The sequence below is a fragment of the Gigantopelta aegis genome, chromosome 1 (genome assembly GCF_016097555.1).
Source record: "Gigantopelta aegis isolate Gae_Host chromosome 1, Gae_host_genome, whole genome shotgun sequence".
NCBI lineage: Eukaryota > Metazoa > Mollusca > Gastropoda > Neomphalida > Peltospiridae > Gigantopelta > Gigantopelta aegis.
Window position 1 is genome coordinate 23,482,499 of NC_054699.1, and position 13,261 is coordinate 23,495,759.

The 13,261-nt window shown below is 36.5% G+C and overlaps 1 protein-coding gene across 3 annotated transcripts in view; it reads left to right on the forward strand.

The window, feature by feature from the left end:
* The window catches only part of LOC121372446 (serine/threonine-protein phosphatase 2A regulatory subunit B'' subunit beta-like), a 49,305-nt gene that overhangs the window by 16,695 nt on the left and 19,349 nt on the right, over window positions 1–13,261 (forward strand). For all 3 annotated transcript variants that reach the window (XM_041498772.1, XM_041498756.1, XM_041498763.1), the window contains 3 exons: window positions 7,001–7,342; window positions 9,596–9,699; window positions 12,910–13,012. In XM_041498772.1, coding sequence (XP_041354706.1) covers window positions 7,001–7,342; window positions 9,596–9,699; window positions 12,910–13,012 — 549 coding nt within the window. The remainder of the gene's footprint in view (window positions 1–7,000; window positions 7,343–9,595; window positions 9,700–12,909; window positions 13,013–13,261) is intronic.

A 13,261-nucleotide genomic window follows, 5' to 3' on the forward strand; every position in this document is an offset into this window, starting at 1 on the left:
TTAATTGGCTAATTTGACTATGGGCAGGGTAAGCCCTGCTGCATGTTTCCAATCCGGGGTGGGGTGGAGGACCTAACCCAGTAGTAAAGTGCTCACCATGATGCACAGTCGGTCTAGGATTGATCCCCATCTGTGGCCCATTGGGCTGTTTTTCATTCCAGTCAATGCTTTACAACTGGTGTAACAAAGACCATGGTATGTGCTATCCTGTCTGTGGGATACTGCATATAAAAGATCCCTAGCTACTGGTTGGGTTGTGGTGCTCTCTTGCACTTACCAGCATGGGCAGGCCCTTCAACCCACCCCAAGCCCTTTCCTGGATGGAGGAGCCGGCATGGGTTGACACCTGCGCCCATGACAGGCATGCGCTACAACAGCTTGCTCTGAATATGCACGTTAAGCCCTATGACCTGACCTGACCTAATCAGCAAGTGTAGCCCATTGTGGTGGTAGTGAGTTTCCTCTCTGATTACCTGCGTGGTCCTTATAACCATTTGTCTAAGCCATAACCATACTTAAAATGTGCTTAATATGTCGTGCATTCCTCCCTACAATTGGTCAGTTTGGTTGTGGGTGGCAGGCTGGGTGAGGATGTTACCAAACCAAATTGTACCGCTGACAGTATTTCTCAGTCAGTCTAAACACTTGACAGGTGGCCATACACAGTACTGACAGTTTTCTCTCGCTACTACACTCACTGTGAAATGTCATGAATAAGAAATGCACAAGACTATTTCGAGCTGGCCAGTTCTTTGATAAGGTGCCGGGTCTGACGTGTTTCTGGAATGAGGTGAACACACATTTCCTCCCACTCCATCACCCAGACGCACCATGCGAGGGCAGACCTACCTTCTCAGTGTGTTATTCTCTAACAGCACTGTACATGCTAGGGCAGACTCACAGTCTACTTAATGTATTCTCTTACGCATGTACAGCACGTGGTGTATGTTTGTTACAGCATTGCTGGATGGTCTTTTACAATGTTACAATGTAAAATTGTCTGTTCTATTAATAAATGAAATGGATTGGCAAACAACCAGGCATCCCAGACTCTGGTGTGGGCCAATTAACAACTGTGTAATATTTTTAGGAGGCAGAAGGTTTTGAAATTGATTATGTTTGTATTAAAAATATATGTTAAAAAGTATTATAGAGGGTAAAAAAGGTAATAAACGAACCTGATTTTTGTTAAAAATATATGTTAAAAAGCAATATAGAGGGAGAGGGTAAAAAAGTACTAAAAAGAACCTGATTTTGTTTTATGTACATGTACATGTAATTGTAGAATGGTCTATTGCATGAACTCTGTGGAAATAAATACATGATCTGGTGGGGAACTTTCTTAAAAGAACTTTTGTGAGTGTTGCAGGGATTCTAGAATTTGTATAAAATTCACTAGCCATAGGATCAGTAATTTAGAAATTTACTAGCCACGATTAAAAATCCACTAGCCCTACTTTACTTTAAGTAAATAGAATTTTACTAATTAATACTAAATAATCAGATATGTCACATAAAGAGATATAGAGCTTAAAAACACTAAGATTGGGGGTGGGAGTGGGTTATAGAATATTCATATTTAAAAAATAAGACTAAAATGCAGCATTTGACAACTTTTGTTTTCACTAGCCGTCGGGCATGGTAATATTAGATATTTACTAGCCCAACACTGAATATGACTAGCCATGGGAGTGGGGCTACCATAATCTAGAAGCCTCGTCGGGCATGGTAATATTAGATATTTACTAGCCCAACACTGAATATGACTAGCCATGGGAGTGGGGCTACCATGATCTAGAAGCCCTGATGTTGACTTTGTAAAAGACAGTCACTGTCATAAATCTGGGTGGGATTTAGCTCATTCTGTTGATCGCTTGCTTGAGGTGCTTGCATCGCAGGATCAAACCACCTCGGTGGATCCATTTAACTGATTAGGTTTTTTCTCGTTCCAGCCAGTGCACCACGACTGGTCAAAAGCTGTGGTACAGTATGTGCTTTCCTGTCTGTGGGAAAGTGCATATAAAAGATCCCTTGCTGCATTAAGAAAAATGTAGCGGGTTTCCTCTGATGACTACGAGTCAGAAATACCAAATTTTTGACATCCAATAGCTGATTAATTAATCAGTGTTGTCTAGTGGTCGAGTGTATGACCCCACCTGGGGGATGATTACCTGACATGCACTGCAGGTTCTGTGTACCCCGGGCTCGGGTAATACTGAGATAGCTCAACTGACAGCAAGCTTGGAGCAGGACCTGTCAAGTAGTCACAGAAATAGAAATACTGCGGCTTCACCATTCATCTCATCATCATCCATGTTTGTAATGTCCAAAAATACAAAAAATGTCTTTGTCTCTGTGTTAAATGTTTGTGTCTTAAAAAAAAGAAAAAGAAAAAAAAAAGGTTGTCTAGTGGTGTCGTTAAACAAAACAAACCTTTTACTGTTATAAATCTGGGTTTTTTAAAAGTGCAACATGCAGGTTTGTGTGGAGGGTATACATGCATACCTGATGCACCCCCCTTCCCCGGGTATGGGCCTGAATATTGAAATGTATCTCGGAAAACAACCAGATTGATAATCTGCAATCGGCTTGTCTTGGTAAACACAGAATGTAACAAAAATGTTGTTTTAAAGATGATCAGTTGATAAAAGAAAGAAAGAAATGTTTTATTTAACAAATCACTCAACACATTTTATTTACGGTTATATGGCATCAGTCTTATGGTTAAGGACCACACAGATATTGAGAGAGGAAACCCGCTGTCGTCAACTTCATGGGCTACTCTTTTTGATTAGCAGCAAGGGATCTTTTATATGCAACATCCCACAGACAGGGTAGTACATACCACGGCCTTTGATATGCCAATCATGGTGCACTGGTTGGAACAAGAAATTGCCCAATGGGTCCACTGACGGGGATCGATCCTAGACCGACTGGTCATCAAGCGAATGCTTTACCACTGGGCTATGTCCTGCCCTCATGAGTTGATAAATGCTGAAACCCTGATTAATTGTGTTGAGGAGCTTTCTGTATGAACTCTAGAGCCAGTGACAAACATATCCATTAACAGTCCATTTATCACATCTGTTTACCAGCTGTAAAATGTGTCCCATAACTGATGTCGAACCAATGGTTTTTAATGAAGACTGACACATATGTCTGTAATGCAGGCCATAGAATTTAAAATTTCATGGCGGAAACACTTTTCCCGGTTCCGTGCCTTGTGATCGTGGCAACCCATTGAAAACTGTTTTTAAGAAATAATTATATATATAATATTTTTGTTGAATAGTTGTACTCGATATAACAATCATGGGAAAAGAAATTTCGGTTCTGTGATTTTACCGACACAGTACCGGAAACAATTGTTTTCATGAAATGTGAGGGTCTGTAATGTTTATTTGTTGGATCTGATTGTCGGATGTTTCGAACAGTGCTAGAAAATACTCTGTTAAAGGAGCAAGGATTCCAATATTATGATGTCATATTGGGAGAAACCCTCAGGAGTCGAATTTTACGCTATTCCACAAATAGTAAATTTCGAAACGGAATAGTAAAACAATTCTTCCAATATTCCGTCATGAAAATGAAAGTAAAGCACGAAATACTGAAAATCGCCTGCGACTTTTCCGCTTACATTTTTCTGCAGAACAAATCCTCGTGCTACTAAGACCTTTCTGATACACTTACCGGTACAAAATAAATGTCTTTTTAATTGAGACTAATGTTTGGAGTGAGTTCGTTTGTAATTCCAGCTAGTATGCAGTAATGCATAGACTGGTATATAAACAATTGTTTGTTACGCAATGTTGTACAGGGCGACGTAGCACAGTCAGGAAAACTAGTGGTACATTAATAATTGAAGATAGTGTTTTTTGAAATTCACTATTCCTTTGGGATAGTGGTAAAAAATTTCAATTTCAACCCCTGACCGTGTATAATTAGGAAATTGTAGTTTTCTAGTCTCTGTGCTGGGATAAACAATGGCTGGGGAATTGTTATCATTTAACAGTGGAGACTCACAATTAGCACCACGTGAGGTCAAACATGTAACCTTATCAGACCTGATGGGCGAGACGTAGCCCAGTGGTAAAGCGATCGCGTGATGCATGGGCAGTCTGGGATCGATCCCCATCAGTGGGGCCATTGAACTATTTCTTGCTCCAGCCAGTACACCACGTCTGATACATCAAAGGCTGTGGTATGTGCTATACTGACTGTGGGATGGTGCATATAAAAGATCCCTTGCTGCTAATAAAAAAGAGTAGCTCATGAAATTGCGACAGCGGGTTTCCACTCTCAATATATGTGTGATCCGTAAGCATATGTTTGACACATATAACCGTAAATAAAATGTGTTGAGTGTGTCGTTAAATAAAACATTTCCTTCCTTATCAGACCCGATTACTTTACATATGTGTGTGTTTTATGTATTCCTGTATTTTCGAAAATACTAAAATCAGTGTACACCTGATCTTGTTGGTGTTTATTTGTGTGGGAATTTTGACAATTGTCCTCAATAATCCTTCGTTTTACGGACATGATATTGGATATATGTGTCATGTTTGTCGGATCCGTTAAATGCATTCGTTAAAACGGATCTGATAAATGGTTCAGTTTATGGATATGTGGGTCACAGATTGACATGATAAACACTGCTCAAAATAAGCAGTCCCAGATTAACTACAAACATGCTGAACTAAAACATTTCACCCCAAAACCAATGAAATGCTAAGCTGTAAAAGCTGTAATTAGATTAAAATAACATGAAATGCATTTCTGAATATCTTATTTCATTGCTGCACTAAAATAAGCTTGCTGTGTGCAGAACAGACAAAAAAAACCCATGCTGTGTCGAAATTAGTGATATGTAAAACCCTGGAGAGAATTGTTTGTTGCTACAGATGAATAAATATTCTAAATGGAAGCAGGATGTCTGTTGCTTAAAATCACTGATCTTAATTTCCAAGGCATCAGTTTTCTGTTTTGCATACCGTAAAAGTTAAAAATGTTCAGTGACACCACTAGAGCACATTGAAGGAAAAAGGAAATGTTTTATTTAACGACGCACTCAACACATTTTATTTACGATTATATGGTGTCGGACATATGGATAAGGAATGCACAGATATTGAGGGAGGAAACCTGCTGTCGCCACGTCATGAGCTACTCTTTTCGATTAGAAGCAAGGGATCTTTTATATGCACCATCCCATAGACAGGATAACACATACCACAGCCTTTGATGTACCAGTCGTGGTGTACTGGCTGGATAGAGCACATTGATTAATTAATCATCGAATATCAGACATTTGGTAATTCTGACTTAGTCTTCAGAGGAAACCTACTACCTTTTTCCATAAGCAGCAAGGGATCTTTTTTATGGACTTTCCCACAGAGAGGACAGCACATACGATGGCCTTTGGTATACCAGTCATGGGACACTGTTTGAAATGGAGGGAAAAAAACCCCAATCAGATAATTCTGGGTCCACTAAGGGGGTTTGATCCGAAAAATCTTCCATTGATAAAGCCCCTGACATACAGCAATTCATATCACAACTATAGCAATTGCCATCACTGCTGGTGTTAAATTTCAAACCCTGTATTATACACCCTTTATTATAAATTATAAGGATTGACTGTTATTTCTTTTACTTTCATCTGGGTATGAACAAAAAACAAAACAATTCTCAAGCTGTATGATGTGTATTTTTGTGCTGGGGTGTCGTTAAACATTAGTTCGTTCGTTCGTTCATTATACTGACCTGGAGACATGACCTGAGATGATCCTGTCTGTCCACACCCACTCATATACACAAATACCTGAGATACTCATCCACTGCCCGAGGTCGTGGGGTGACAACAATCTAAAAAGATGCCACCATACTTAGACGTTTTTATTAGTGGATAACCATCTACTGGATGAGTGACATTATTGTTGTAGCGGCCTCAGTGGCGTCATGGTTAAGCCATCGGACTTAAGGTTGATAGGTACAGGGTTCGCAGCCCGGTACTGGCTCCCACCCAGACTGAGAGGGAGTTTTAATGACTCAATGGTTAGGTGTAAGGCCACTACATCTTCTCTCACTAACCACTAACAATTAACCCACTTTCCTGGATAGACAGCCTTGATAGCTGAGTTGTGTGTGCCCAAGACAGTGTGCTTGAACCTTAATTGGTTATAAACACAAATACAAGTTGAAATAAATAAAATATTGTTGTTATTGCTCAGCAACCTGACCTACATGTATGATTTAAAAGACTTTTTAAGCAGTAGTTAGCATATGGGAAATTATACCGTGACATTAAAATAATTGAGGGAAGTGGTTAATTATTCCCCTAACTTAGATTATGGGGGGCCTGCAGCACATACATTATAAATATTCAATTCCATAGCGCCATATGATACCCAAAAATATCTTTCTGGCAGAAATTAAGAGGAAAAACTATTACTTCTGTTATTTTACCTGCATTGTATGACAACCTACAAGTTAAATTAATGCTTTTGTGATGTATATATATGCATGTGAAATAACATGACATGACAATCTGCTAGTATATATGTTTATGACTTTGCTTTAATCAGTCGTCATAATCGGCCAATAGAAACAGTGGTTGCAGGATAAAATTCAGTAATGATGTATTTATTAGTTATTGGACTGTGAAATTTAATGGATATCATCACAGTGTCAGAATGTCAGATTTTAATCACATATCATTTGTTGACTGACAGATGACACATGTCTAACTTGCCACTGGCATTACCAGAATGAGAAATAGCTACATAATACATTGTCAGAAATTGAGTAATTAAAAACACTCAAAACAAATCCATAAGATTGATTATTTTTAATGAATGAATGATTAATGTTGCCCCAGTACGAAAAATACATCACTTGCAGCCTTTCTGCTAGAAAATAATTTGTAGGTCCGTAATAAAAACAATGAAGTTTATAAAACTATTTTTTAATAACTACTGTTATTTTTTCTTGTTTTCAGCCAGCTGTTGCTAGTGCTAAGGAAAGAGAAACTCTTCCCGGATATTCACTTGAAAAACATGTCTCGGACAAATCAAAATATGACGACATCAGCAAAACAGTACAGGACACCCCGCCGTTTCCAAACTGTCTCGAAGACAAGGAAAATAAACAAACTCGGCAGGTGCCTGTTCCAAGGACATCGTTCAGAAACTCTAGTGTCAGTATTCCAAAGTTCTACTTCCCGAAGGGGAGACCCGTTTCGGTGGATGAAAGTGATACCGTGTTACAAAGTGTGGCTCAGGAGTTTGCGAGTTTCGAACATGGAAAAGCTTACAAACAACAGATGGGTGTCATAGCAAAGGTAATTTGTTTTCAACTTAACTCATTGGATGATTTTAAGCCATCCCATTGGCTGTTGAGATGTGTGGATCAGTTCATTACAATTAGGGGTTAATGCCATTAGTTGAGGTCAGATTGAGTTCATGATTAGAAAAAATTATGCAGATTTCTACAAATTGTTTTTTAATGTTGATCTTGACGTGATCATGTTCATGTGTCAGTTATGCAAAATTAAATTTATGCGAACTACAAATGGGTTACGTCATGACCTGTAAACGTTCAGAAATTAAAACTCGCAAACTTCACGATTACAGGAAGTTTATTTACGCAGACATACTACTAGTATTCCGACAAATGTTTTGGACTTATTTTTAAATACTTTATGTGCAACAAACCAGTAGACAACGTTATATTGCAGCAGTTGTAATTTGCGACCAGTCTAAACGAAATGCTCAGTATAGAGTAGAGCCAATATTTGTTTGTTTTTTAATGTGCATGGACAGCTAAATTATCTGCTGCTATTTTATCTCTAAAGGAATATATATAGACATAATATTGGATTGCCTATAATTTTACATATATGTTAAAAACAGTTTTAATGTAAACAGGAATTCAAAATTGTCACCAAAATTGAAAAATACTAACCATATAATGAGCTTTAAAAAACAAACATTTGGAATGTCACTGTAGTATTGAAGTACCATCGATAAAGCGAAAGTAGCATAGCCACCGCAAAACGAAAAAAGGAATCTGTCCAAATGATTATGTATCTATTTTGTTTCAATACTGTGGGTGATATTCAGTCCTTTTACAATATTGTTCACTTTAGAAACTGTTTTGTAAAATGTTTTCTTTTGTATTTTGTTTTAACTTTATGATTGAGCTAAAAACTATATATTTAAAATATAATTTCAACTTAACTTTGAGGTAACCGATCAGGTAAACCACGGGTTACACAAATATAATTCACATAACCGAACAATTGGTTACCTAGGTAAAAACCATGTGATCCGATTTCCGGTTACCTCGATTTTGAAATATTGTCCCCAGCCTTAAAGTTGCATACCCTAGTTTTAATCCATGAAAATGGACACTTAAAGTTGCATACCCTAGTTTTAATCCATGAAAATGGACACTTAAAGGGACATACCCTAGTTTTAATCCATGAAAATGGACACTTAAAGGGACATACCCTAGTTTTTAAACACTAAGGTGTATTTGTTTACTATTATAGCCGTTTTTTGATAACTGAAATCATACTTTACTTAGATGTTATGGTTTAGGTTATCAATTTCCGTACATTCGAAGTGTTTTTGGTCTTTCTAGTTATTTTAATATCACAAAATGCATTTCTCATATTTTTGTGTCTGAGAAGTAACAGTTATGGAGTTGAGTTTTAGTCTATTTTTAGAGGGTATTTCACCATTTCAAAGTCACAGACTCATGTTTCACTCAATTGTAACTTTATTCAAATGTGTTACAGGTTTGTAGATTAACTAAACTTAGTTGAAACTAGGGTCAGTCCCTTTAACTTTGGTTAATTTATAAACCTGTAATACTCTCTGGGTAAAGTTACAATAGAGTGCAACAAGAGTCTGTGACAATGGAACGGGAAGACAACCTTAAAATTAGACTAGAGCTTGTTTCCATAACCGTTACTTCTCAGAGGTACATCCATTTTTATCATTATGAAACATTTATTTTGTGGTATTACAAACACCAGGATTACCAAAAACACTTCAGATGTTAGGACATGGATAATCTAAACAATAAAATGTAAGTAATATCTGATTTCAGTTATAAAAAGAAAACCCGGCTCAATCATAACATTGAAAGTGTGCAATTAACCATGCAGACCACTTGTAAGATTATGCAGTAACTTTAACTTCCCAGTCTCACTGTCAGACGTCAGGACTATGAATCATTTAATGAATTCTTTTGAAAATTATTGTTCATGTTAGGGCCTCCACGAGTCCAAAATATCATATTGCATTCAGAAACCAGTGGATATGTTCAGTGTTGTGATGAACGGCCAAATTAAAAGAGAAACAAGCGCATGATCATGTAATTATTGTGTAACTTATATCGTTGATTATCTACTGCTGAAATTATTGTCCTACTTTGTCCATTGTATTATAGCTGATCATTGTAATCCACCTAGTACGGGTACTCGAGTCCTGTGAACGGACTCAAGTCTTGCTAGACTCGGCCTGTGTACTCAAGTACTCGTAGAGACCCTAGTTCTTGTGCCGGAATTTTTTCATCTTTATTTCAGGCTTGTGGTCTTCCATTTTACTGGAAAAGTATGTTGTTCCATGCCTCAGGGGGCAGGGAGCTGGGCTTTATTACGCTTCAAGCATTTACAGCCATGTGGAGGCAGTAAGTGATTTACATATAAACAATTTACTTTTGTTGTATTACCTGTATTTGCATTTTGTAACTAGCTGTAAATTTTGTAGTGAACATATTGTTCGGTATACAACACAACTATTAAGTCAACCAATAACTGAGGGGCGGGATGTAGCCCAGTGGTAAAGTGCTCACCTGATGCGCGATCAGTTTGGGATCGATCCCTGTCGGTGGGCACACTGGGTTGTTTCTCGTTCCAGCCAAGTGCAACACGACTGGTATATCAAAGATGGTGGTATGTGCTGTCTTGTCTGGGATGGTGTTATAAAAGATCCCTTGCTACTAATGGAAAAATGTATCATGTTTCCTCTATGACTGTATGTCCAAATTACCAAATGTCTGATATCCAACAGTTGATGATTAACAAATCAGTGTGCTCTAGTGGTGCCGTTAAACAAAGCAAACTTCAACCATTAACTCCTAGTCGGTTTGAATTTCTATAATTAGCCCAGCTCAACACACTCCTAGCCAACCACGTATATTGGCTAGTTGATGGTGTTGATTTGTGTTTTGTAGAGCGCTTTGTAATGTGTTAGTTGCAGGTTTTGTAATAATTTGTTTGTTTGTAAGTTGTGCAATTAGTCAGCTTGTTTTTAATTTTTGTAATTAAATTGTACTAAGTTTTGTATTTAATAGCATCAATGTATGACTGGCAGACCTGTCAACCTTTAGACAAGAGAAAGCAGGAGGTGTGTGTTGAAAAAGCAGGAGATTTTGTCAAAAAGCAGGAGATTTTTAAATTCACACAATTTAACCCAAAATCGCAAGATTTAAAAAAACCCATTATTACAATAAGTTATATGAATACTTTATAATGTCATATATACTTCTTAACCTTAGAGATTGGCATTAAAAAAAATTTTTTTTTTTTTTTTTTTTTAAAGTTTAAATATTATTATGATTTAATACATATTTAAAAAAAAAAAAAAAAATTATCCAAAAATGTTAAGAACATGAACAAGAAATAAAAAATTTAATTAGTACATTTACGGTATTACACTTACAGCCTTACAGGTTGCGTTACATTATCATTTGTGGTTAGTGTACCTAAGTACCAAAGACAAATTTATATAAATCTTATAAATTAATATTCAGTTTTTACTATAATGAGGAACGGTGGCGTGGTACTTATTTAAAATCATTATAATGATGCAATAAACATTGTATTTTCATTAATCATAAGTAAAACCTCATTACGGACATCGTGTTATACCGGAATTATACCCATTTCCGTTAACTTTATGTCAATGTCAAACACAAAATTTTTTTAATTGTACAAAAATAATTTCTTGAAGTGTACCCTTATAACCAACATTTTACTGCACAAACATACAAAATTAACTGACACAAGTATGTTTATACAGCTAATTGGTATTTTCGTTGTCTTGCTGTGACATGTGATTTTAACATGCATCGTGTGTATCGCTGTCAACTCGGAGTCTGGCAGTTCAGATTCGTCATAGTTGCATTATGTAATCCAGTGGGAAGACATTTTACAATTCAGAGGTGTTATTAGAACTAAATTGGATAGTTTTTTATATGGCAACACTGAATGTCAATACACAGCCTGTTGAATTAGCGGCAACACGCTTTGTAGCCATTACGATGACAACAAACATTATAATTGTCATTTTATAAACTCCATGTGCTTTTTTAACAATATAAATAGGCTATCCCACAATTTTCACTTCGGCAAAGGTTAAACAGTCGGGACAATTCGGCCTGTTACATTCTCAGAAGCCGAAAGTAGTCGACATTTGCAGAATGAGAAAAAAAGGCAGAGTTACTTCCCTTCTGTTATTTTGACAAAAGAGGATCGATTTTTTTTTATACTTACAAAAATGTCATTTAAAAGGAGAAACTGTCTCCCGCACAGGAGAAAGGAGATTTGATCAAATACCGGGAGACTCCCGCGGAATCCGGGAGGGTTGACAGGTCTGATGACTGGTGTAATATAAAGTTAATTTGGTTTTATTAAATTAGATTTTAGAAGTTGTAGTTAGTTGGATGTTTGTAATTGGTTACACGTACGTGTACATGTATGTGTTGATTTTGTGATTAGTTAATTCATGGCTTCTAGAATTTTTATAAAAATCCACTTGCCGTGGGATTAGTGATTAAAATTTTTTACTAATCACGATTAAAAATTCACTAGCTCTGCTTTACTTAATTAAATACAATTTTACTAATAGTAATAATCGGATATGTCGCTTAAAGAGTGAGATGGAGCTTTAAAATTCTTAGATTTGGGGTGGGTGCAAGATATTGATATTTACAAAATCATCTTAAATGCGGCATTTAAACTTTTTTCACTAGCCACTAAGAATGGCGATAATAGTTATTTACTAGTCCAACCTTGAATATCACTAGCCATGGGAGTAGGGTTACCATAATCTAGAAGCCGTGGTTAATTGATAGCAGTGAAGTTCTTCCAAGTACTAGTAGGTTCAACAAAATAAATAAACTTTTGACAGTCCTTATGATTTGATGCAAACATATTTTTTTTACGCATATGTGAAAAATTGCTCGCTATGTCACACGCTTATATCACTTATTTATATACTGTTTTGATCAACTTATGAACTGATGCATTTTGATAGTCATAATTATCATCCATTAAAGACTTTTTTAGGAGATATCGCTGACACTATAATTTGCGATATCATGCACCTGCAATATTCTCCTAGGAGATATCTTTTCTTATAATTTTGATTTGTCAATTTTAATCACAAGACAGTATCTTGTTATGTCACTGTATATGTTTCAGCGCTAAACCTATCATTAGTGACATCACGCCACTGCTGTTCTGCTAGTTAACAAGTCTACCGCTGCCAAATATAGTGACATTCAACCCACATTACTGACATTGTTTATAATTGTCGCAAATGAAAAGAATGATAATGGATGATAAAAAGAATATACACCCCTCCCCCCCCCTCGTGTCTTGTGATATCGTAATTTGTCAGCACTCGTTGATAAAAGTGTAAGAATCCTTGACAAGCCTTGGATTTGATACTGTTATCAACTCGTGCTGATAAATTATGATATCACAAGACACTCTGGGAGTATCCTCTATATATTACAAGACTAATTTTTAACATTATGGAACTCGGAAAAATGTATAAAATATTGTTTATGTGATATAGATGTAGTTCTAATTTATAGCTATGTGTATTTCAGACTAGTCAAGTGCTGTCACGACCAGGCAGCTAAATTTGTTCACCTACTAGGCAAGTCTGGGTGTCACTACCTTCAGGAGGATGACTTCATGCCCCTGATTCAGGTATGACTTAACTAGATTATAGTCTGAAAATAATATATATATATATATATGTGTGTGTGTGTGTGTATGCTTGAGTGCCTATAGTCCATCCCATCTTCCCATAAAGATGTTTTTTGTAAATAATTTCAGTTTGGTTTGAAGTAAGAAAAAGTGTTTTGGAAATAACATAAATATATTATTTGTGTGTGCAATTTTGAAAACAGTCTGCTGAGAAATAAATAACTTGTAGTAAATTCCATAGTATGAAAA